This window comes from Macaca thibetana, chromosome 6, assembly GCF_024542745.1.
Source record: "Macaca thibetana thibetana isolate TM-01 chromosome 6, ASM2454274v1, whole genome shotgun sequence".
NCBI classification, from domain to species: domain Eukaryota; kingdom Metazoa; phylum Chordata; class Mammalia; order Primates; family Cercopithecidae; genus Macaca; species Macaca thibetana.
In genome coordinates this window covers 48,916,018-48,942,203 of record NC_065583.1, presented here as the reverse complement: position 1 = coordinate 48,942,203, position 26,186 = coordinate 48,916,018, and the positions used below count along the sequence as shown (strand labels likewise).

Here is a 26,186-nt window from a genome sequence, read left to right as displayed (position 1 = left end):
TTTTGTTAAAATTAAACTTTAATTGCTTCCAATCCTGTATGAATCTTATTTTGAGCTACCATGCATTTAGGCTTGCGAGAGTCAGATATATTTGGAACACTATCTCCTAGGTCATATCAAGAACTCTCCTCTACTCCAGAACCCATTTTACAGATGGAGATGCTGAGGCCATGCTGCTCACAGCTTCCAGTGGTGGCCGTGAGTGCCCTCTGCCTCCTTCCTTCCAGTGTAAGTGGGACCACAGTGCATAAGGCAGGAGGACATCCCGAGGGCCCATACCAGCTTGGGTGTCCCGGGCTTTGGGGAACTGCTAGAAGACATCTGCTGCTTAACCAGGTGGCTCTGGATGTGAGCTAGATTCCAAAAGCTGATCCAACTCAACCTCTTGGAGAAAGCAGAGGGTAGACCTGTGAGTCCCAGGACTGGGATAAGAGACAACCTTCTGCTCTGGCTTTCTGTAAATGATAGAACTCTTCTATAGGGAAGCTCACTTTTGTATTGCCAAAGTCCCACTTGTGGATTTTAAAAAGTGTTATGTGCTTTTCAAGCTTGCCTTGAGGCCCCAGATCCCATCCTATTTCCCTCTAATATTCTTTTCTGACATTAGGAACTCCTATCCCACCTCAACTCAGAGATTGGGAAATACTTCTCAGGGAGAAGTATGGATACAATCCATTTTCCTTTTGACCCCACCTATAGAAAGGCAGGGATTGGTGAAGAAAATGGAGATGGAAAAAGCTCAGAGGCAGATGCTATGGCAGAAAGAAAGGTAGGTGGGCTCAGGGAGGAACAGGGCAGGGAGGGAGCATCATAGACCTGTCTTAAACTTGTCCAAACAGTACGTCCCTGAAAGGAAGGAGCCAAGTCATTTGATGATGTTTCCACCACCTAGGAGACCCTCCTCCCCCTGGCTTCCTGGAAAGTCTCTGTCCTTCAAAAGTTGGTGAATACTTTGCCTCCTTGCTGCCTGCCTTCCCACAAGTAGAGCTGAGCTATGCCTGCATTAGGGATGTGTTCATACCACTCTTCCTGCAGGGATCCCCATTTTCTCATTTTGGTCTTCCCAAATCTACCTGGTGCTCAATGGAGAAAGCTCCTTTAAAAAGAAACCCACGTACTTTTTACCACCTTTCAACCACCAGTCTGCTCTTCCTCAGCCAAACTTTTGCCTGTCCTCTAGGGCTATCTACCTCTAAAAAACAGTCTCAGGTCCACCAGCCCACATCATCAGGCTGTGTACTTTAACCTGGCCACACTTCCACTACTCTTCCATCATTCCATTGAGATGCCAAGGAGCAGCTGTAGGCTCAGGAATTAAGGGTACAGATTACCAGCGTTCAAATCTCAACTTCTCCAGTTACTTGCCGTGTAACCTTGGGTAATTACTTAAACCTCTGTGTTTCAGCTATAAAATGGGGATGAATGGTCCCTAATCATAGGATTAGGATGAGGATTAGAGGAGTTAATGCATGTAATGTGGTTCCAAGCAGTTCTGACACTCAAATATTAGCAGTCCCATGGGAAGCCTTTTTGCTAAGGAGGAATGCTCCTTGAGGGCAGGAGCCCCTTTTCTCATGTCCTGCCCCCAGTTGTCCAATAAAGATTCGTGGACCACAGACTGCACCTTTACCTTTCTGTGACTTTCCTGTGACTCTTCCCTCCATCCCCCACCTATCCAAGAGCTTTTCACAGATGCCTGTAGCAGGGTTTCCTATTAAAACGATTCCTGCGGAAGTAGATCAACCTCCACAAAATTCAAAGAACAGACAAGCTGTATTTTACCACAGTTGTAGCAGATTAATGGGCTTAGGAAACTTGTTAAATCAGAAAAGCTACTGCCCAAAAAAGACACCACAAAAACTCAAAATAAATGCAAAATTTAATGGAAAAAAATGAGTACAAAGTGAATGGAAAAGAACAAAAACAGTCAATGAATGCAGGAGTAAATGAATTAACACGTGAAGCAATTTTAGAAAAGCATGTTAACATAACAGACTAGCAAGCCACACGCGGGCCTCGTATCCATGAGCCCCACTTAACAGGGAGCCCACATTTAGACATACACAAACATATATGCAGTCAGTATGCACAATTACAAACCACCTAGATCAGGTTACCCACAACTAGAAAGACCATATATCCCCATTGGCCTGGGACAGGTCTGGTTTATGCCTGTTGATCTGGTGTAATAGCATCCCCTTTCTCTCTTAATAGTCCCAGTTTGGACAACAAATTATACGGTGATTCTTCTACCCCAAACAAACATGGTTTATGAAAGACATGATAGTAAATGCCAACATGATCCTGTAAGACAGCCCTATTAACACCAACAAATGACAATGAGAAAAAGAAGGGTAAATGAGACCCTGCAGACAGGGTCACATTCTATGAGAGCTAACTTATTAAACAGTGGCAAGTTTTAAGCTCACTTTATGCACCAAGGTTTAATTTGGTCTCAGCTAAAAATGACAAAATTCCAAACACAAACAGCAGGGGGAGAGGTGCAGTGAGGCTTGCTAGAGGGACCTGTGGAGGCAGCTCAGACTTGAGAAAACGCGTCTGTCAAGTGTCCCTGAAGATACTGGGAAGGCTTAGGCCCACAGGCAGGCAGCCAGCCACGAGTATGGCCTTTCAGTATACCCGGGGTGCAACCCGCAGGCCACAATGGACGAATGGCCAAATCTGCACACTCCAGAGTCCCAGGTTGGCCCATGAACCAGGAATTCTCATTTCTTATGTATCCAATGAACCTGCTGGGTCACCAGGCCTCATCTTCAGAAATATGTTAGCTGAAAGAGGCTATCTTAAAGGTCATGCTCTGACCCAACTGCATACACTTTCAGACATAAAATTACCCTAGAGATGAGCCACTGGCAGCCCACACTTGCCATGGATATATGCCAGTTTACCTTTTTAGATACCCTCACTGAAGCATCAGTTTTCAGTTGCAACCAGATGTGGACTTATTGTGAAGCTAATGAACCTTAATCTTCAGGGCCCCTTCCAAGACCCTGTACCTAATTTTATATTAACATTGTTTTTCTTAAAGAAGTCTGTCTAAATAATTCAAGCTTTCAGCCCCACAAAATTTAGATCCACCCCGGTCATAGCATAAAAACTTGGAGAATTGTCACTAGAACCTGCTCCGCTGCTGGAGCATGGAGCCCCTCACAGGTAAACGCTGCCTCTTCCTGGCCGTGCCTCAGTGGACGCACACAGCTCGCCCCTCCGCCTCTCCCTGAGCAGAACATCATCTCAGGAAGGCAGGAGGAAGCCACGACTTGGTTCTGGATATCACTAATGCAAGCCAGGCAGAAAGTGGGAAATGGTCATGAGAAAGAAGACGGGGGCATGAAAAGCGAACTACCAACTCCACAATAAATTAGCACGGCTTCCTGAGGCTTCCAGCCAGGGAGTGTGCTAGACTGTGAGCTCCTTGAGGGGAGCGTTGTGCATTCCTCTGGGTAGCTCCAGTGCCCAGCACAGTGCTTCAACATTAAAACTACCCTTCCTTTCGTCTAGTCATTTTCCATCTCCCATTTTACCAGGCCATATTCTCAACACTGACATTCTCGGTGGCTTGTAAACCAACAGGAGCATAGAAGAATCAAAGCTGCTAGTACTTCCTTAAAATGTTCCCCTTTAGAGTGCAGTTGAAGAGGAAAGCTCCTTTGCTGCTCATTTTTCCCTCATTGTCTGTATATATCAGACACCTTCATCTCTTCACCCAGCCAGGAAAGAAGCAATGACTTTGAGGTAACAACCTTTTCCCACTGAGTACTCTTTGCATTTGGAATATGCAGGATTTGCTTGGGAGTCTTAATTGGAGTCAAACACTTAACACACACACGGAGTTGGTCCCTGTTTACAGGTAGCACCTCTGGGGCACAGACAACTGCTTTAGGCTGCTGTTCCATTTACATTCACAGTAAAAACGCTGGACATGGTCTTGTTCATGTTCCAATTCCATCCACAAAGAAATGCCAAACACTGTCATTACAGGAAGTTTATTACCCACCTCTCCCTGTATATGATAGGCGTACTTTATACATAAGAAAGGTTTAGCGGTATTTTTTAGTTTTTAAAAATCAGGAAATCTGTGTTACTTATGAAAATAATGGGAGAGGATATTATTTGTCTTGATGCTGGTGCCAAAATAAATATTTAGAAGTGTTTTAAAGTTATTAAAATTAAGCTCTAGGTTAGAAAAATTAAAATGAGGGGAACTGGGTGAATTTTGCAGCATGTATACCAGACCACGCAGCTGCACCTAGGGCACCACGTGAGTTGCCATCTCCACGCTGAACTATTAGGCCTAGCATCCCGGCTGGGGCCTTCACTGGAGCGGCACATAACAGCTCCATCAGGGAATAGTGACACTGTAAATGGAAGACCAGCCACTGGCTCTGAAAAAAATAAACCTCGTCAGTTTTGGATTCCAGCATTCCTGGCTTTTACGTGTTTGCATAGAGAGGGGTGGCCCGCCAGGCCTGGGGCAGCCTGGGGCCAGGGTCGGGTAGGGGAAAGCAAGGCTGTAAACACTGGAGTCTGTACCAGCTCCCAGTCCGTCCTCACACCATGTTATGGGAGAAGGGTCACAAGGTGTAACTCAAGCAACTTAACACATGAAAGTCTAAAGTCCACTCTTGACATGTAAGTCTGTGCGTGCATTAACTGAAAAATAAAAATAAAACAAACAAAACAAAAATAGACACATTAAAAGATATGCAGACCAAATCAAACAGAAGCAAAAGACAGCAAGATGGACACTGCAAAAGGGCAGTCAGTTTGGCATTTGTGACGAGCAAAGCAGAGAATTCACTTCCGTTTGTGGCGTCCCAGGCTGAGGGTCAAGATCTGATTCGGAAGTAATTTTGCAAAAAAATTGGATTCAAATTTAAAGAGTAAGTATAACCAATCAAAACCACTCAAATAAATGGTCATGAAAAACACCCCTGCCCCCATTCCAAAAATGCACTCCCGACTCACACTAGTCCCTTGACCAGGGCGGCAGGAAGGAGTATTCCCAGTCACCCCACCTACCCCACTCCTGGCCTCCACAGGGCCGTCATGGGAAGAGAGTTTTCTCTCCCAGGGACCAAACTGACTGAAGCTTTCTAGCAGGTCCAGAAAACAGGAAAGACCTGTTTTCCAGGCCCAGGCCTAGAGAACATATCATGGAGCCCTGGCCACATAGGAAAAGCAGGGAGACCAGACACTAGTGACAAGCCCCCACCCCGAGGGCTGTGCTGGTGTCCTTTCAGCCTGCCTGCACCCACCTTCACTGGCCCTCACACCCTGAGCTGGCCACAGACCCTTGTCTGCAGTTTCTGAGTGGTTTCTCCACAGCTTTTTTCCTAGGGAATCCTGGCTATCTTTTCTTTAACAAGATGGCAGGAAGCAGAGCAAAGTCACTTTGGGTGCCAGCATCTGGGTCATAGACTTCCACCCCCTCCCAGGAAAATCCTGATTTCTAAGCTGCCAGCTTGAAATCTACACAGGTTCCAACTCGCAGAGCCCCAACGCTCACCAAGCCGAAAGATGGGCGTGGGAGTGGGGCTGGAAGCAAATGCAGAGCAGAGGGGAAATTCACGGCTGAGGGGAGTGTGGGGCTGGGGTCCTCCCTGGGGACAGGTAGGGGCACATCTGTCCCAGCACTGTCAGCTGGGGTAGGGCCACCAGGCATCGGGATGAGGGAGACTACAAAAAGGAAGAGGGTCTGTCCTGAAGCAGAGGACAGACCTTAGGAGTGAGAATTGGCAACCAGTTCTGAAATGCCTAGTTCTGTCCCCATTTCCTCCAGCAAGAAGTCCTTTGAGTTTTTTTTCCTTGGTATGTGTTTGTGTGCCTCTGTGCATGTGTGTACTGTGTGCTGGTAGATATGTGCCTGAGACTGTGTGAGATGGGACAGGAGAGAAAGACAGTGTGTGTGCACATGTGTATGCACATGTGGTTAGGAAATGCCATATTGGGGGTGGGGCGGGGGTGGTGCAGGGGCAGGGCTAACACCAAAAGCAACAGCCCAGGGCCACAGCTAACTATGCACTTCATGGCCCTAATGGCTAGGCTTCATTGCCACCAAGGAAGGAAGGGCCTGTGCATATACATCCCCAAATATCCCAGGAGGAAATGGATCCCAAGAATGAGGGCCAGAATGGGTTCACCTGCTTAGTTCCTAGGTTGGCAAGAGAAAGATGGCACCCAAGATAGGCCAGGGCAGGGAGAAGGAGGGATGTATAAATCCCCATAGTGTGATGTGGCATGGCTGTGAATGAGATGGGTGGGCGAGGGAGAGCCCCAGAAGCCAGAACATCTGGACTCCAGCTAAGTGTGTGGAAACAGGTTATGGATTGCCAGGGAGAAGTGACTCAGAGTTGTCCCCACCTGGCCACTCCATTGACTGCACTCCTGGTGCTGAGAAAGGCCTCCCTGCCATCCAGTCTTTCTCTCCTCTCTGCCCTCTGCAGGAACAACTCCAGCCTCTACTTGAGGGGCAGCTCCTCCCCCCAGAAGAAACCACAGAGGCCCTGTGGGAAGCTGCTTTCCTCCCTTTAGCGCTGCGGACCCTTCAGAACAGCAGTGTGGTGACCACAGTGTCCAGGAGCCTGGTGTTGGCTGGCGCGAGTGCCCACGGTTCTCCGTCACCACCTGCCAGCCAATACGGGCCCCACACCACTGCCCCACAGACTGAGGAGGGATGCGCCACAGCTGTCCAAGCAGAAACCACTGCGGCTTTTGGAATCTGGTCAGCTGGAGATGCTGACATTGCCAGGTCCTGTCCCTCCTCTGGCCTGAAAGACCATTCCCAGCATTCCCAGAGCCCTGCAGCTCTGCCCTTTCCAGGCTGCTCCTCGCCCGTGCAGCCCCACCTTCACCACGCTGCGGCAGGGCCACAGCTGCCAAGGGGGCTACAGGAGAGCGAATGGGTGAGCAAGAAATGGTGGCGGGGTGGGGGGGAAGAGGAGGAAGGGGGAAGAGGAGGAGAGAAAAAGGGAGAGGGAGGGGTAGCACAAGATTGCCTGTGCAAGCAAGAGTGCATGACTATGAGAGCGATCCAGACCGCGAGACACTGGATCACTAGTGAAGGAAAAAGAAAGGCAACCAAGAAAGCTGGGGAGAGAGCCACTGAAGATGAGGGAAAACAAAACAGGAAAGGGGCAAGAGAGGGCAGGAGAAGAGCGAGAAGGGAGGTGAGGGACAAGAACGAAAGGAAGAGCCGTGGCCTGCCACCTACTTCTTCTTGTCCTTGTCCTTCCTCAGGGGCTGCTGCGAGGTGGCGTGCAAGGCCTGCGACTGCAGGGCCTCCACCGCAGCCTTCCGGCGATTGAAGGCGTTGGTCTCCTCCTCCAGTTCCCGGCGTTTTTCCTCCACCTTGCGCTTCTCCTCCTGGTGGACCCGCTTCAGGTGCTCAAACTTCTCATGGAGCTGGCAGCAGAAAGGGGACAGATGATGGGCGGAGCAAGAAGAGGAAGGCTTGAGCCTGGGCCAGGAAGGCACCCCCACCTCTACCCTCAGCCAGGCCTTCCCTCCCTCAGCATCCCCACCCCAGCCCCCAGCCTGGCACATACCTCCCTTTCCTTCTCCTTCAGCTCCAGCTCTGTCTCCTTCACTTTGTTGACAAACATCTGCCTCATCTCCTCCTCCTTCCTCTGCAGCTCACTCAGGAATTCCTTCCTCTTGGCCTCATATGTCTCTTGTAGGCTGTGGAGACCCACAGAAAAGAGGCCAAGGATGGGATTATGGAGGAATGGGGTAGGGCAGAGCCAGAGAAATAGAATCACATGGGCACAAGGGGTAAGAGGATGGTGGGGTCCCCCAGGGAACAGATGCCAGGATGGTGTGTCTGGCCACAGCTGTGAAGACAGGCTCACTCTGGCTCAGGCTGTCACCTGAAGGGCTGGCTGTCACCATCACTGTCCTGGAAGCCCATCTCCTCCAACTTGCAGCGCCGGTAGAGCTCGTAGTGCCGGCTGTGGGTCTGCTCGCGGAGGTCTTCCATGTTCACCCGGATCAACATTTCCCGCAGCTTCACGAAGTCGCAGTGATTCTCATTCTCCACTGAAAGCAGAGGGCCAGTGGGGTATTAGGCAGGCATGCAGGCGGGCAGACTCCAGAGTCAGGGTGGGCACACAGGTGCGCATGAGGAGGAAACAGCACAGGGTACTACAGGCAGCAGGGCAGGCCAGGGGACACAGTTCTACCCCCAGCTGGGGATGTACTTCCCATCCACACTCACCCTGCACCACTCCCCAGGGGTACTGCCGTGCTCGGACCAGCTTGTTCCCCACCTTCACCTCCTCGGTGCTGCCCACTACGGCGAAGGGCAGATGTGCCTGGAAAGGGGCCCAGGTATGCGTAAGCCCAGAGTTGACACAGGCTAATGGCAGACTCTCCCTCCCTGCCCTTGGGTCCTAGGGAGGGGCAGCCAGACCTGAACAAAGGCTCCAGGGCCAGATGCTTGCTTCCTGGCTCTCTTCTTGAGAAATGTCCCAGAACTCCAAACAGGGGAGTGGGCTGAACCCTCAACCCCCTCCCTGGTGCTCCTGATTCTCCAGGCTGTTCTTTCAGCCCTCAGGCCTCCCAGGGACCATTAGAGCTCCCTGAAAGGACCTGTGAGCCTGGCTCCCTTCCAAGTTCCCAAACCCTTAAGCCTGCTCAACTCCTTCCGTTTCCAGGCTCCTCCATGAGTCCAGATCTTATGACACCCAAACCTGGGGTCTTCAGTGTAGGCCCACTATCAGATTCCTCCTGTCCCCTGCCCACAGATGTAGGACTGGCCAGCTCCAGATGCCCACCCTTCTGTCCTGGAGAAGCTAAGGCTGGAATCCTGGGGAACAAGAGTCTCCTGGGGCTGTGTCAGATCTGTGCCGGCTCCTCGCCCTCTGGCCCCAGGGCCCTGAGGCCCTCGCCCAACGCTCACATTCATGACTGCGTTAATCTCTGCAACAGCCTCGTCATCCGTGGGAAACTGGTAGATCTGGACCCCGTTGCTGACCAGCTCGCCCATGATCTTGATCTTGAACTTGTGGAGCTCGCTCTTGGAGATGGTATCAGCCTTGGCGATGATGGGAATAATGTTCACCTGCCAGGATCAGGGGAGAGGACAGCAGGCTGGTTGGCTCTTTTGAGCAATGGTTCCCATGCCATGGCTAGCCATGCCCAGGCCATATCCCTGGGCAGGGGGAAGGAGGCCAGAGAGATGGAGCCACTCCCACAGGCAGCCATGGTGCAAACTCAGCCACCTGTGGCCATTCTGATGGGTTTCAACAATTGTCTGCAGTGCTTCTTACAGCCCTGGTTCCCCCAAATCACCATCCAGCCCCAAAACTGGTCTCCCTAGGCATACCCAGCTTTGATCCAGAATCCTCTGAAGGTCCTAATTGGCCTGGGGCCTGACAGGAGTGGTCGGGGGCTGTGCTCCCCACTAAGCAGGTAAAAGGACCCATCAGCAGTAGCCATAAGAAGATCCCCAAATCTCCCACACCCAGGCTATCCCGTTTTTCACAATAAAAATGAACTCCTGAGATGGGAAGGCAGTCACGTGAGAGCTGACAAGGGATGTGGGGCCACATGCCCTTCAAAATGCACAGCTCTTCTAGCCCTTCCCATAAAGCTGCCTCTCTTCTCTACCCCTACAATACCCAGCCCTCGTTCACATCGCAATTCTGGGCCTTAACTCTCCTCTCCCTGATGGGCTCAGAAGGAACTAAAGGACACTTATATCAGGGAGGAAGGGGGAAGTGAAGGGAGGAGCTAGAAATTAGGAATTGAGAGACAGAAAATGAGCAGAGAAGAGGCTGAGATGGGAAGGGAGGTTCCCTGGGGTGAAGGGCAACAAACATTATTGGGAGCGGGAGAGGCAGCAGGGCTGAGAATGACAATGATTCAGCTGCAAGCAAGGGGCTCAGGGTCAGACCCAGGGCACAGGACTCTGGAGAAAGAGCCCAGAGCAATGGGGGCCACTGGAGCAGCAGGGACAGACGCAAGACAGAGAGAGGACCAAGCCAATAGGGGGCCATCCACAAGCCACCGACTAGATCCCTGAGGACCATGGTGGACAGGCATGAGGCAGCCACCACATCGTATCGCAGCAGAAGACTATGGAGCCTGTGACAGCGGGTGGGGACAGGGATACCTTGCTATCTAGTTTCTTCATGGTCACCAGATCCAGGGACTTCAGGGAGTGCCCCGTGGGCGTGATGAAGTAGAGGCAAACGTGGATCCTTGTGTCATGGTAGTCGAAGAGCGAGCGGCGGATCTTCAGCTCCTCCTGCAGATAATTTTCAAACTGCGCATCGATGTAGTCAACTATGGGCCTGTAACTACAGACAGCTCCATCACCCAGGAGGCTGCCAGCTGAGATCAGGGGCTTGGGGCTTGGGGGACTCAGGGCTCGGGGCCAAGCCAGGCTGCCCCCTGGCCTTTTCTTTCTGGGAACAGCTTCTGCCCGAGGATCCCTGACTGGATACAGGCAGCTGACCCCTTCTCCAGACACCTAAAGGAGTAACTGGTCTGTTGGTGACCACAGAGCCTCAGATACTCCCCAAGAGGCACTCCCTGGCCCCCTGCAGTGTGAGGGCTGGGCTACTGGTATGGGGACCAATGTAGGTGGGGTGGGAAGAGGCTGGGTGGGGCCGCCCTTCCCGCCTCTTGCCTCTCATCCTTATTGATCTGATCCCCAAAGCCCACGGCATCCACAATGGTCAGCTTGAGCTGCACGTTGCTCTCCTGGAGGTCGTAGGTCTGGGGCCGCAGGCGCACACATGCCTCATGGTGACTGGCTTCCTCAGTCTCGAAGGTCGTGTTGAAGAGCGTGTTCATCAGTGTGGATTTGCCAATGCCAGTCTCCCCTGGGCAGTGAGCACAGGAGGGGAACAAGTGGGTGTCACAGGCTGGAACTGGGGCTGTCTTTGGCTGGTGGCCAGGCCAGGCAGGGCTCAGGCATCCATGGCCCCTGGACAAGAGAAAGGGGCAGGCCGCCCACCCCCATCCCTCATCACCCCCATTCCCCAGGAACTATCTTTTCCTGTGGCCTCAGAAATAACCTGTGGAAGGAAGAGCCAAAAGGTGGACTTGGACAGAAGACATAGCTGTGTGTGATGTGTGATGTGTTCCCTCAAGGAGCAGGGAAGAGGCAGAGCCGTGCGGCTGGGTAGACACCACTGCAGACCCAGTCACCTCACACATAACCTGCTGTACACAACACCCTTCCCAGGACCAGGGTGGTCACGGGACCAGGAGGGCCAGGGTCTAAAGCCACCAGTGGCTCAACCCATGCGCCCTGGACAGCCCTAGCTCCACATGGCTTTAGCTGGGGGAACCCAGGATGGGCTGCTTCCCGAAGGGCACCTGCAGAGGGACCAGCAGAGCACTTTGTGCCCGTCTGGGACTCCCAGGGAACCTCTGAGAGCCTCTCTGCTTGGGGCTGTATTTGTTCATATGCGTGCCGGAGCACTTACCACAGGATATGGTGATGAGGGGCAGAGCTGTTTACCATAACGTCCTTGACACAGGGTAGGAAGCAGTAAATGAATACATGTTTTTTAAATGAACAAACAAATGAATAAATGAACCTAAATCTCTGTGATAAACACCCACAGTTTACAAACCACTTTCATGTGCCCGATCCAGTTTACTCTTCCTGACAACGCTGTGCCAGGCCCTGGCTCTAACTCCATCCTTGACCTTGGCAGAGACACCAACCAAATCCTCATCCTGACACCCCCAAAGTTTCACTCTGCCTGGGAAGCCCCCTCGTAGCCCAACAGGGGACCAGAAGCACCCCCTCTCCCAGGAGGTTCTCACCCACCCTCTGTCTAAGGCCAGGCCCTGACACTCACCCACACAGAGGATGTTGAAGCTGAAGCCCTGAGTGACCGACTTGCTGACCAGCTGGTCGGGGAGGCTGTCAAAACCCACATGGCCGCCCAGGGAGAGGCTCCGGGGCTCTGGCTCTGCATTCTGCCAAGAGAGAAATAAAACAAGACATAAGGCCACTGGAGAAGAAAGGTCAAGGCTGCGGGGGCGGGCGCTAATTCTGAGTTAAAACAGCGAAGCAGCCCCGCCCGATGTCTGAATTCTCAACAAATCTCAGTCACACCCTGAGTACACCCAAGCCAAGTTTCCCAAGCCAACTCCAGGCCAAGTTTCCCCAGAGGGAGCCCGATGCCCCCAGGGGGAAAGGCCCTTCCACTCTGTGACTTTGCTTCCCCTGGGATGGCCAGGGATGCCTGGCCTGAGGGCTCCATCTCTCCTGGCGTAGGTGGCCCCAGGGGCTGTGGCTGCTACCCATAAGGGCCCACCTGTTTTCCTACTCAGCAGGAGGCCCCAGATGCTCCCAGAGGCCCAGATTACAAAGTGCATCTGTTCCTGCAGCCAGCTCTGAGGAGACGGGGGATGCTGCCCCTGCCTAGTCCTCCTAGGCCCTCCCACTGAGGCAGGACTCAAGCAGGGGCAGGTCTGGTCTGACCCCCTCACACTCGTGCTCCCTCAGAGGGGCCTCCTGTATCAGCTGGGCTCGTGGCCCTCCATGCTCACCACTGCTCCTCACACACCCACGTGTGGGACTCATGCATGGACCCTGCTAAAGGAGCCGGCCCTCACTCAGACAACCCCCCACTGGGGCTCAGGGGTGGGTTCCAAAGGGATCGAGACTCTGAGGCCTCCTCCCTTCTGCCTCAGTGGTCTTCTCTAGAGATCCCCAGCTCCTGGCTCCTGACTCCTGCCACTGTCCCACCCCTATCTCAGTCCTGGTTGTCTAGACAGAAGGTTCCAGGTGAGAATGTGGAGGCCTGGCCTTAGCAGAGAGCTGGGCGGCAGGCCCTGAGTGAGCTGGGGCCACTGGAGCCGGCCCAGCGCTCTATAAAAGGAAACCACAAGGACCTGAAGCAGAGGGTCATGGTCACACTCCATCTTGTGTGGCTGGTTTCTCTGACTCCCTGGAATGGGGTAAAATGCTGCCCGAGGGAAGGTTCCCAGGCTCAGCTCCTCTGGAGGACAGACCTTAGATAGCTCCATGTTGTGCAGAATCCTGCCTCCTCCATTCCTGAGCCCCACTGCCCTGAGACAGCTAGAAAGAGGAAGGAGAGGAAAGGAAGGAGAGAAGGAGAGGAAAGGGCAGCGGATTCAGAGTTTCTCCTGCCCATAGCCACGGGGCGGGGAAGCAGGTCCAGCTGAGGACAGCCCAAGAGATAGGGCCGGTGGCAGATGTGGATACAGGCTCAGGGTCAGGAATGGATGGGTGGCCCTGGCTCCTGCCCTGCAAAGGCATCTCTTCAGCACCCGAGCAGCTGACCTTCGCTGCAGCCCACTGCCTTGGCCTGAACCCCTCTGGCCATCCTTCCCTCCCAACCATAGAACCTTGGCACTCAAAGCCAACCTTCTCCACAATTGATGTCTACCTCCCCACAGCAGCCTTGCATCAGTGACTCCCAAGTGTGGGTGCTGGCAACCTAGACCCCACATGGCTCCTCTGGGCAGTTGTACCATCCCCTCAAACAAGTCAGGGCTAACCCTAAACCTGCTCTCTCCCATTCAACGGAGCCTCTTTTCTTATAGCTGACCCTTTCTCCCCATCACCTAGCCCCAAAGCATCATGTCCCAATCTCCCCACTCAAGCCCAGGTCTCCTTAGGGCTGCAAACATAATTGGACAAGGAGGTCCCAAAGGTAGCTTCTTCTCATTGGTGCCCACATAAAAGTAGTTAATGAAGCCTAGGAGGTGCTGGGTCAGGTCCAAACCCCTTAGCATGGCGTTCCAGGCCTTCCTCACTTCCAGCCTAGCTGGTAACTCTGAGCTCCCCTTTCAAACTCTACCCCTCCCCTGGGCTCTACAGCTTACTCTACCTTTTCCTTGGCACCCACTCTCACCTGGCCCCCAAGCACTTACACTCCAGACCCCTCACTTGCCAGTTATCCTGTTTCCTAGTACTACTGGTTATCCTTTTTTAATGCATCTTGATTCTCTACCTATTCTATAAGCTTCTCGATGTTGGCTGCTGGTTGGGGAGGTCAGGTTTTCTTTTCTTCCCTCCCTCCCATTATTATGCCCAACATGCTGGACAATGCTACCATTTACAAGTTACTGAACACGGCCTCCAACTGCTACGGCATCGGGGCACCTGCCCACCTTACACAGGGCTTCATTATTTAGTCTCTGTTCCACCTCCTTATGGCAGCTTGAGGATCAAATGGAGGACACAACAGTTAGTCTAGAGCTTTTTTCTTTTCAGGCAAGACTGAAAATCTCCAAAATTTAAGGCGTGCTGTGCTTGCAGAGAAGGCTATGTGTTTATTCATCCTCTTCTTCCAAGGGGTGACACAATCAGGATGCAATCCAACATCCTGTAGTCTGCCGCCAAACCCCACCAAGTCAGCTGTGTCTGGAAACCACACACACACACACACGCACACACACACACACGGATGCAGAGCACTTACTGAGAAGCAGAGGGCATTCCATTCCTGTTTTCCCCCACTTTCTTACAGGTCTAGGCTCCAGAGGCTAAGTGTAGCACTGGGGATTGTTGGGGCGGGTCTCACATAAACCACCTGTCCACGCACAGCAACTGCAGAGTGGCCTCCCCTCACACAGCTCGACTCTTTCTGTGGAAGTGTGGGGTACAAGGAGGTCATCATCCCTAAGTTGCTGCCCAGACTACACTCTGTTATTGCAAGGGCCACACATTTGGGGCAATATCTGTTTAGGAGCCCCAGGGAACAGTCAGGGGTATGAGTCTATGGAGCATGCATGTACACACACGTACACACACAGAATGGCCACTGACCCTGATGGAGACAGTGTTGTTACCTTGTCCCAGGAGACTGATCTGACCTCCAGGCTTTACCAAGGGGTAACTCTCACTAATGCCAACTCCCTGATCATAGATTTGGCATCAACACGTGATCTAAGTTGCATTACTTGCTCCAGGGTGCCTGCCCCAGGCATCTCTACCAACCTGAGTGGGGTTACAACCTAGGAGGAACCAGCAGCCTCTGAAGGACCTCCTGCACATCTCAGCTACCATGACTCAGAAATAGTCAGGTCTCCCAGTGGCTACCAGAACTGCAATTTGGTGGGTAAGACCACAGCTCCAACTCCTGGGGTGGGAGCCCATCAGCATGATCCCATGATTGGTGCAGGTACAGGCAAGTGACACAGGTTGAGCCTTTATGACCATCTTGAAACCATTAGGGGAGCTAGCCTAAGGCTTCAGTCCACTCACAGGATGGCAGAGCCAAGAAAATCACAAAGAAGAGAGGAAGCCAGTGTCTGCCCTATCTCTGGGCTTTTCTCCTTACCCCTGGCCATATCCTCTTTATCACTGAGGCTAGTTGACTGGTATTATCTATTACTTGCAACTGAAACATCTTCAGTGCCATAGGATCCAAAGTAAAACTCTTTGGATGCAGAGGAACAGGGAGAAAGCAAGGAGAGCCAAGAAAGGAGGGACAGTGTGGAAGGTAAAACAGCTCAGTGTTCACAACCAAAGGAAGGAATGGATGTCTGAGATGATACCAACACCTCACTGAGGACCACCTTATGTGAACTAAGCCGAGTGATTTACACCCAGGCTCTCATTTAGTCCTTCCTCACTGTGGATGACAGACTCCACAATTATCCCCATGTTACAGGGGAGGAAACTGAAGCACACAGAAGCTAGGGAACTAACCAGGGCAGAGCAGGGACCTAATAGTAGACCAAGCTCTTGTCCCAAACCACTCTGCTACATTGCCTCCCCTGTTCTTAGCAGGCTCCTAATTCATTCATTCAGTCACTCAACACACACTCACTGGACATGTCTGCTGTGTGCCAGGAACTGGGATGGCTGCCAAGGAAAAGATGAGGACATCAGATCCTTGACCTCAGAGGGCTAAGCCTAAGCTCAAATGCCTTTAGAAGCCAGGCGGGTAACATATATAGGTGAAGGGCAGCACCACCCTAATAACAATGGCAACAACAACAGACATAACTAACATGTATTGCATGCTTGCTATGCGCAACCCTAATTTAATCTCATTTAGTCCACACTTCGGCCCTATGACATAGGCCACAGAAGCCTCCCCATTGTCCAGATGAGACAATAGAGGCATCAAGAGAGCGTGTAATTTGCCCAAGACCACACTGCTCAGGAGAGCAAAGCCAGGATCTGAATGGAGACAACATGACTGTGAAACCCATGCTTCTAGTCACATCACTCTCTGCCTGCTGGATGAAAGACAGCAGCTAATTCAGCCAAGTGTGGGGGCTCCCGAGGAGAGGTGAGAATGACGGAGAACTGGAGAGCCTGTGCTTATGCTCAATCCATGGTGGCCGCAGTTCCACAACTCGAGCCAACTGTGGGAAAGCAGGTCTAGTGTTGCCAAATCTTCCCATTTTTAAAGAGAACCCAAAAATCTCTCTATATATATACATATATATATATATATATATATATATATATGTATTTTTTGAGACAGAGTCTGGCTCTGTCACCCAGGCTGGAGTGGTGTGATCTCAGCTCACTGTAACCTCCGCCTCCCAGGTGCAAGCAATTCTCATGCCTCAGACTCCCCAGTAGCTGGGATTATAGGCACGCAGCCACCACGCCCGGCTGATTTTTGTATTTTTAGCAGAGACAGGGTTTCACTATGTTGGCCAGGTCGGTCTTGAACTCCTGACCTCAGGTGATCCACCCACCTTGGCTTCCCAAAGTGCTGGGATTACAGGTGTGAGCCACTATGCCTGGCCAGAAATCTATATTTTTATGTGAAATTCTGTAATTTTTAAAGATTGACAACCAATACAAACTGAGAATACCATGAGGGCCCAATACAACACGTCAGTGGGCTAGTGTGGGCCAAAGGCCTGCCGGTCTGTAAGCCGGCTCTGGTGGGAGTGAGCTGGAAGGATCCTGCAGCCGGGCTCCATTCTCAGGTCAGGAAGCCCCATGGCAGACTGCTCTGTGGGGAGGAGTCTTCAGGCAGGACAACTTAACTTGGACCCCAGAGAGGGGGGACCCAAAGCCTCTGGCTCATTCCACACACCTAGCTCCCTGAGGTGCTCACACAGGGGTGAGCGTTCTACACGTCTTCAAAGTCCCAGGATAGAGAGAGTTGGCTCTCTGTAGAGCTCTGAGCTCTACATATGCAATGAGAAACTCCATGGGGCCATTATCCCCTCTCTAATCACTAACAAGCTTTTGGCTCCTAAGCCAGGCCCCAGGCTTCTGTGTCATCATTTCTTTGGCACATCAAAGACAACAACCAAAATAATAACTTCTCAGGCCGGCTGCGTGCCTCCATGCCCAGCCGTCCAAGACAAAGTGGAGAACAGCATTTTGTTATGCAGCCCAGTGGATAACTAGGACGCCCTTTTCCTGATCAGGAAATGCTCTGTCTGAGCCTCCTAGAGCAGCCCTCATCACCAGCCAAGAGGAACTGCCCCTTTTACCAAGAAACAAGGTGGGATCTGGGAAGAAACTGCATCTCATGGTTGCCCACACACAAAAACAGGTTTTTTATCCAGAAGGAACTGGAAATCTATTGACTGTCTAAACCAACAGAGCCAGGGAAGCTGTGGGTGAATAGAGACGCCTGTGATCCAAACCCCCAAACTAGGCTGATTGTTGCAGTGGGAGTAGAAAGAATACCCCACCATAGGTGGATTAGCTACTGAATAATGAACAAAGAGCAGCCCCTAGACCCCAGGCTTTCCAGAGTTCTCCAGTGCTTTGGACTTTGGATGCTTTTCTTCCTCTGGGTTCCCATGCCTAGCACCCACTCACCAGTGTACCCAGTCAGGCAGTCAGGAAGCCCACTCCCCAGGGGAGCTCCAGCCCTGAGGATGGCCCTATTAAGTAACTGAGCAATGGCCCCAGGAGTCAATGGACCACTGGGAGCCTTCTCCACCCATGTTCCTGGCACAAACTATGCTAGCCCCGGCTCCAGCTCCTCCCAGCAGCCTGGGCCTTAAATAGCCAGAGCAGAGGCCTCTAGCCAGAACCCATGGTCGCGGTCATAAGCACAACTGTCCTTGAGCCTGAGAGGAATCCTAGGAATTTTCCCAGGAAAGGCTTCGGCTCTGGTCCCAGGATTCCACAGCAAGCCTCTAAGCCCAGGTCAGAGGTTACGGGAAATAACCAAGGAGACATATGTGGGAGGGTAGGGGTGGGATGCTGCTACCCCAGGCCAGGAAGGAAGAATAGAGGCAGGATATACCTGTCCCAAATCAAGAGGACACCTGGGAGCCAAAGCATCTTTCTCCTACAGTGGCAACCGAAAACTTGAGAGAAGATTCAAGCAAGGATCACCCTCCATGGTCCCAACATGATGGCAGTCAAGGTAACAGGGAGATGGCAGCTGGGCTGCCAATCATCCTCACAAGGCCAGTCCTACTGCACCCATCCTGGGAAGAGAAGGAACTTTGGGAGCAAAACCATCCCCTGACCCTAATACTCCATTCTCTCTGCTTTTCTCTCTCACTAAGAGGCACTGTCTTCCCTTTCTGCATACAGCCAGCCAGGCTGCAGCTTATTAATTTGGGATAGTATGTTTCACACTTTTGCCATCAAAATCAGATTTCCAGGAAACTAAGAGCACAGTTACTGGTAGCTGGGCCAGTACTCGCCACCCCAACCCCCAGGCCTAGGACAGACACATTCTTGGCCTTCATTGTGCTGCCTGAGAGGGAATGGTCTATCCCACCACAGAGATGGGGAAGGCGCTCTGGGCTGCTGAATGTACTAGAACTCCAGGCATTCATATTTTCTTACTTAGCTCAGGGACTCCAGCAGCAGCCACCACTGCCTTGTAACAGGGAAAGCCACGAGTGGTCTGGATATCAATGGCAGGAGAAGGCAGTCTCTGTTTCACAGCAAATGAAACCCCTTGGAGGGAGAAAGTGGGCAGCAAAGGTGCCCCGCCTTCCGTCCAACCCCAGGATGGACGCCAGTGCTGGAAAGGGACGGAGGAATGCATGGGCACCAACATGGGTTGGCGGAGGTATGGGGGTGGCACTGCTATACTTCTCTGCTGCTTGTCCATTCACTCCAACACCAGGCAGAATGTCAGGTTTGTACCCAGGCCCAAGAGCCAGGTCTGACAAGTGGGCTTGGGTCCAAACCCACAGCCCCTCCTGAACCCCAGGCATCAGGCAGCCCAAGCCCTGGAGCCCCCTCAGAAAACAGCCAGCCACCTGCCAGTAGACATGGGCCCCTGTACCTTCCTCTGCTGGTTCTGTCCCTCTAATTTGACCTCTAGGATAGGGAACACCTGAAAGCCATGTGTCCTGAGGAGAATATCTAATTTGCCCCAAGAACATGTAGGGCAACTGCACGCAGAGCCAAGATGCCCCCTGCCCTGTCCTCCACTGCCTCTTCCCAGGCCCAGTTCTTATAGGAGCTCTGAAGGTTCAAATGGCTCCAAAAGAAGCCAACAGAGTGCCCCAGCTCTACCATGAGGGCATGGAGACCCTGGGAGGGTGTCTCTTCCCCAGTCAGATGTGTCTCCCTCCTGCCTGCATAGCTTCGCATCTGGTTGTCTGGCAAAGCTTTTGCCTTGGGGGCCATGCCTGGGGATCCTGACACTCAAGCTGGCAGCACAGAGGCAGGAAGACTGGGGAGGCTGCAAGGGACACACAGAGGCCAGCTGGCCCTCAGGCCCTTTGCTCTATCATCCTGCAGCTGCGTGCCTCTGGTAGCTGGACTTGAGCCACAGAGACATTCGTGGTAGTTACTGCCCCAAATATAATATACGCTTCCACCTAGCCCATCCGAGGGCTCAAAACGCAAAGATATCCACCCTCTCTGTCATCACTGGTGTTGGAATTTGGATCTTGTTCCCCCTACCTTTACTGGCCAATGACCAAAGTCTGCATCCTCACCCAACCTTGGGCTGTTAGCATCAACAAGATAATGCGCTCAAAGCACCCACTGCCCTCCCTGCCATCCAAGGTTTTTGACACAAGTCAGACCCTGGGTTCCCAGGCTCCATCCAGTCTCCCTCCTCCTGGGCCCTGAGCTCATCTCCTGATTGCCATCCTCTCTGTTCCTATCATGGTCAGTCTTTTAGCATGTGCTCCCTGGGCTGCCAATGCTTCCCATCAGCCCTGCAGTTGTGACCCACTGCAGTCAAGACCCCAAGCAGACCTTCCCAAGGTGGGCACACATAGCATGGTCTGATGCCCAAGATGGAGGGCGGGCAGGCAGACTCACCTCCTGGGGAGAGGGCAGAGCTGCGGCTCTGCAGGTGGTGCTCACATGTGCCCTGAGAGCTGCACGGGCATCTCTTGCTCAGCTCCCGTTTCTCTTTGGCATGGCTCAGCAAGGAGGCTACTGGCCGTTTTTACAAGACGGGGAGATACCACTCTGACAGAGACCTTGAGCCCCACTTGGGTGAGGGCTCTCAATTCCTGCTTCAGGAGGGACTAGGTACTCCCTGGAGAGCCCGCTTCTTGGGGAAGTATCAAGATTGAGGGGGTGACAACGGAAGTGACAGATGGTGCTGGGGATAAAGCAGAGATGGGGGTAAGTGACTGGCTGGGAAGAGCGCCAATGTGAGGCTGCGTGCTGCACGTTTCTTCCTCTCCCACTCAGCTTCACTTTCCCCAAGCCCTAAAGGGTTGCTCACCACGGGGTCTGAACCTATGAGATTCTGGCAGGAGAAAATACCGGAGCTGGCCCTCGGGGAAGGAAGGGCTGAGCCCCAGAGTCAAGATTCCAGTTAGGAGGAGGGGCACAGCAAGAGTAGACAGGAGTCTGGCTGCCCAAGGAGGGCAAGGGGCAACACACCCTCCCCAGAGGGCTGCTCCACACACCCACACACAGGGGATGCCCACCCTCACCCCAATACTGATCTAGGGTGGAGCAGAGCCCAGTCAGGATGCCAAGGCTGTTAGCCTGTGGTGTGTACACCATGCTATGTGAGGACATAGGAACCCAGCACACATCCATCTCAAAGTACAACTCTGTATGCTGTCTAAGCTCCAGGTCAGGACAATTCTCAGGACTGCAGGGCTAGTCTGACCACTGAGCTGGCCAGAGGGATAGTGTAGACCTGTCACGGCTCCATCACATCCTGGGGCTTGCAAGACACCTCAGCATATTTCCAAACATGCCACGGACTGCAATTAACCCTCCATAAACTCTTTGAGGAACCAGTGTGGCTCTGCCCATTTTACAGCAAGATAAAGGCAGAAATGATTTTCCCAAGATGACAAGCCAGGAGGGGTGAATGGAGTCCGGACTTAAAATTCAGGCCAAACTCCACCCAAGGTCTCCACCCAAATCCAACCCTATCCAAGTCCTCCCAGCAGGCTGACAGCCCAAAGTGCAGAGGGTGTGGAAGGAGTCCATCCCTCCAGCTGAAGCTAGCATAGCAACCAAGGCCCTGCGCTCAGGCTCTACGCCTGTGCCTGAGTCAGTACCCTCTCTGTGCCCTGGCCACCCCGCAGCTAATACCCAAACTCCTCACAGGAATGGTCCGAGAGCAAACACAGGACCCCAGGGGAAGGCTTGTCCAGCCCACAGCCTGGCCTCTCAGCTAACCTTCTGAGGACCATCTCTGGATGAGCAGGGATGGAAGCCCTACAGAGAGTTCCATGAACAGGGCAGATGCATCCTCTGCTCCCTTCTTACATAGGGCGCCAGTCCTCACATCCACATGGACAATAGGTAGCATATATTATTCATTGTGTCCTTATCATGTGCCAGACACAGCTCTGAGTACCTCCCCCGGATTCTCTTGTTGAATCCTCATGGTACCCCTATGAGGGAGGTAATATTTCTATCCCATTATACACATGAGAGCACCAAGGGGTTAAATAACCTGCCCAAGGTCACATGGCCAACAAGGAGTGTCTAGGATTCCTATCAGGCTGTCTGACTCTGGTTTCTCTACATACCTCTCCCACCTGCAAGATCAACTGTTAAACCTCCGGCCACGGACAAGACCCAGACATAACTTTCTGGTCAGCTGGGCACAGAAAATGCACACAGACACACAAGCAGAGACGCCCAGGCACTCACGGGTCTCTTGGCCTCCAGTTAATCAGCAGGTCTGTTAGGATTCAGGCACTGCCCTCCTCCGGTACATAAATTCCAATTTATAGTACGGGGCGAAGTGAATCTCTGAGTAGCCCAGCCTCTGAATCTGTTCCTCATGTATTTAAACTTACTTAACTGACATATGGCCCCCCTCCCCAATGGGAATAAAACACCCAAGTCTAGAAATTATGAAACCAAGAGCTCCTGCTTTAGTCATGCACATTTCCAAAGTAGACCAAGAAATGTATTTTCAGATTAAAGGGAAAATTTACATATATAAATTCGGATGACAGTATTTATAGCATTAATTACATAAGTTCTGGCTCCCTTATTTAGCCCCAGAACCAATTCGTTATCGTTCACATATTCAGAGTTCCCCCCTCCCTCCAACAGCCCTGGGCCTCCCTTCTCCTCCTCCTCCTTCTCCCCCTCCTCCCCCTTCCAGCCGACCAGGGCCTCACATGCTGGCAAGAGGACACAGCTTCCTTCACTGTCACAGCCTAGCCTTCCAGACACACCCAGATCCAGCCTTAAACAGCAGGGGACGTCCAGACACAATCCCCCAAAGGCCTCCCTCCCCCGAGTGAATTATGAAATCTTGAGTAAGTTGGCTATCGGTAGGTTCGGGCCCAGTGAGACCCCTGCAGGGACCACCAGGGACGTCAACCTTCTGAGGACCTGGACTGGGGCCCAGATAAACGCCCACTGGGCTGAGTCTGGAATCCCTCCAGCTCCTGGCGAATGGCTGCCGCAGACCCGACCACTGAGGCCTGACCTGCCTGGAGTCGCACCCAGGGTTCCGGCGTGGGGAGCGGGGGCAGAGGGGAGCTAGGGAGGAAGGAAAAGCAGGCCAAGGGTCTTCAGGACTCAAGTCTGCAACTGTCCTGAGCTCTTGTGGGGGGCTACATCCTCCCCGGCTGTACCTATCCCGCAGCACCTGTGCGGCTAGGACTCTCCCCAAGTGTGCAGAAAGAAACACCCTGGGCGACAGGGTCCGGAGTGTCTCGGACCTCCCCTGCGGGCCCCGCGGGCGCCACTCTGTCTTCGCACCTGCCCGGAGCCAGGCGGGTCTTTGCTCCTTCCCGCAAAAGGGGTTTGCCTTGCCTGCGCCCCAGGAAGCGACCCCGACCAGCCGCCCGGCAAGGCAGGCCGCCCGACGCTCCGGGACCCCCCGCTAGCGCGACCGAGAGCCCGCGCCAGGGTCCTCGAGCTGGCCCGGCGTCGAGGCCCAGCAGTGCGGCGCTGACAGCCCGCTTCGCGCCCCCCGCCAGCTGCAGGGCGGCCCCTCCTGAGCCCCGCGCCTCCCGCGCGCACCGCGGCCCAGCGGGGCCCTCACCGAGAAGCGCTCCAGGTCGGTGGCCGCCATGGCGAGCTCCGCACCGGGCGGGCGGGCTGGGACCAGCGCAGGGGCCGCGACGGGGACCAGCCGGCTGCGGGACGCGCTCCGCCCGGGCGGCTGCGGCTGAATGGATCCAATATGGCCACTTCCTGGAAACTCCCCTTGGCGGCGGCGGCGGGAGAAGCCGCGGAGCCGCCCCTGCCCCCGCCCGCGGGACCGGCCTCCCCGCCCGGCCCGGCCACGAGCGCAGCCGGAGCCCCGCCGCTTGGACGGCCGGGGGTCTCCGCGGCGAGGCGGGAGGTGCCAGCTGCGGGGACTGCTGGGACTTGTAGTCCGCGCGTTGGGGAACCGGGACGGCAGTGTCGGGGGGCTCAGGGCCGGGACCCGGCGGGCCGCTGCGTGTCCCTGGGAGCCTGGGGCAGAGCCGGGGTGGGAGTCTCCTGGGTCCGCGCGCTGAGAAGCTTTTCCCGTGAGGGGGAAGTGGGGCATGGCGTGCGCCCCAGAGGTCTCCCCCACCAAGCCGTCTCCACCCGCTGGAGCCTGCAAATGTGCTGGGACCACCAGCCAGAGTGTGGACGAGCTGCGGGCGGCCCGTCGGATCCGGGAGAGGCCGCAGCAGCCTAGTCTGTGGGTGTCTTGGGCCCCACCTGATGCTCCGGCCGGAGCTACGGCGGGGACCCGGGCGGGACCCGCGCGTCCGGCCAGGCGGCCTTCCCGGGCAAGGCACTAGCCTTCGGCTGCTTGTGCAACCAACGAGCAGGATGCGCAGTTTAGGCTGGGATTCGTGCAATAGAAAAGCGGAGCTCGACGGTCAAGGCATCAGATTACAAGTGTCCATCACCCTGCCTGTCCCAAGGGCTTGGGCCAACGTCTTAATGGAGTCCCACCATTGTGCGAAGAGGCCGACCGCTCCCAATGGGTGCACGTTCTCTCCGTTAATGTCACTGCTCAAAACGTTCAGAAAATTAACACTTAACGCCAGGGTCGGAGACCTCAGGGGGTTCTGTATCCTTCTTACTGACAATCCATACAAAAGCAGCTCCCAAATCTTCTGAAATCCCGTTTCTTTCTCTTCCCTCTGCCTTTCTCTCTGCTCTCTCTGGGAATATGGCAAGGTTTACCCCCTACCCCCCACTGGCCTCATCCCAGGTTGGTCCACCCTCCACACACACCCCTCACCCCAGTATGCTGAGAAGCAACCTGACCTGTTTCTCCGACTCAGAAACTTATGCTGGCTGGAGGTGCCTAAAGACCACGTTTGACTTGGCACACCTGGCTTAAGAGGAGCCCCCGCTCTGCTGTTTGACCTTGTCACCCTGATTTGGCTTTCCCCTCCTCACCCTCCCAGGCAAAGTGTAGCTTGTCCCCAACGTGAACTGGCTTCCCGCTGGACCTTCCTGACAATGTTTTCATTTTGCTCCTCTCTCTATGCTGCTGTTTTCCATGCTGTATTAAAGTTATCTACAAGGAATAGGGCAGAGCAGTGGTTAGGGAAGCCGGATCTATGGCAAATCTTCCTGGTTGGAATCCTGCTAGCTTTTTAACCTTAGCTAGGCAAGTTACTTAACTATGGCTCCCTTCCCTGGTCCTAAAAAGAGAACAAGTTTAGCACCTATGTTACAGGATTAAATAACGTAAGTAAAGGGCTTTAAGTTGTACTTAAAATATAGTGTTAAATAAAATCTCCCTCTCTAGACTATAAGGGCCTTAATGTCAGAGCCCAGAGAGCGTGTTGTCAATACTGAATTGATCATCCTAGATGTTTCTACTGTTGCCTTTTTCTTTTCCTATAACTAACAAGAAATCACGACCAACTGCCATCTGTATGGCAGTTCTGCATTACAACACTCTGGGACTAGCCCTAAATTCTCTTTAAAATGGTCTTTTATCTCTAATTGGGAATATTTCAAAACATGTACTTCTCACAGTCCTGGCCAGTGGCTATGAGAAGGAAAAGCTCAGACTACAGATGACCTCCTTCTCTTGGAATATATTCACTGTACTCTGTAGGAGTAAACAGGAGAATTTCCTCCTATTCCACAATGCTGAAATTTCTTTCTCATTTTTTGCTGCTGCTGGTCAGAACTTATAAAAGAGTGAGAATTATCTATGAGGGTTCAAAAGGTGAATATAATGATCGTTTCTCAAATGGCAAAGTGTTATTTCTTATGGCAGCATTTCTGAGTGTTTCATATACACCTAGAGGTTAGTTCATAGATTTTTACCACAAAAAGATTGGTCCCAATGCCAAATAACTGGGGAATGCTGAGTTCCACACACAGACAGAGTTCTGTAGAAGTCCTCAGAGCTTTTGATAAGCTAATATGCATTTTCTGTGCAAAAGAAAGGGGAATATACAGCTCTCCCCACACTTTGTTGCCCCCCGTCTCTACCCTGCATACATACCCAGCACCACACTGAACTTGAACATGACAAGACTTTGCTTCAGGAAATGCTGCCCTCCAGGCCTCTTGCTTGTCTTTTACTTTTGTTACTTTTGTTTATACTTTCTTTTGTTATGTAGAAGTTTAAATTTTTGATGTTGTCAAATGTATTTGTTATTTTATTTATTGTTTTTACTTTGGCTTCTAAAAATAAAGACCCTTCCCTAACTTCACAAAGATATAGTGTTTGTGAGAAGAGAATAATTTTTCTTGTAAAACTTTTTTTTAAACTCCTTCATGTCTAGGCGATTTGTGTATGTGTATGCCAAACCAGTTGTTTCATCTTCCCCCTCTGATGTACAATGCAAATGGTATCACAGACGACATTTCTGTATGTGTGTGCAGGTCGTGCATCAGTTAGGATGACATTCAGCTGCTTCAA

The 26,186-nt window shown here is 52.8% G+C and overlaps 1 protein-coding gene across 8 annotated transcripts in view; it reads right to left on the bottom strand.

Moving 5' to 3' along the window:
- Window positions 1-26,186, bottom strand: part of SEPTIN8 (septin 8) — a 148,248-nt gene that overhangs the window by 3,307 nt on the left and 118,755 nt on the right. For 2 of the 8 annotated variants that reach the window (XM_050792790.1, XM_050792791.1), the window contains exons 1-9: window positions 23,358-23,663; window positions 11,841-11,961; window positions 10,655-10,850; window positions 10,136-10,322; window positions 8,921-9,082; window positions 8,237-8,333; window positions 7,890-8,058; window positions 7,569-7,701; window positions 7,235-7,425 (exon numbers count right to left, since the gene is read on the bottom strand). In XM_050792790.1, coding sequence (XP_050648747.1) covers window positions 7,235-7,425; window positions 7,569-7,701; window positions 7,890-8,058; window positions 8,237-8,333; window positions 8,921-9,082; window positions 10,136-10,322; window positions 10,655-10,850; window positions 11,841-11,961; window positions 23,358-23,387 — 1,286 coding nt within the window. In that variant the 5' untranslated portion in view covers window positions 23,388-23,663. Of the gene's footprint in view, window positions 1-1,861; window positions 4,675-7,234; window positions 7,426-7,568; window positions 7,702-7,889; window positions 8,059-8,236; window positions 8,334-8,920; window positions 9,083-10,135; window positions 10,323-10,654; window positions 10,851-11,840; window positions 11,962-23,357; window positions 23,664-26,186 lie in introns of those variants that run through there. The other 6 variants (XM_050792795.1, XM_050792793.1, XM_050792796.1 and 3 more) reach the window with 6 other exon arrangements.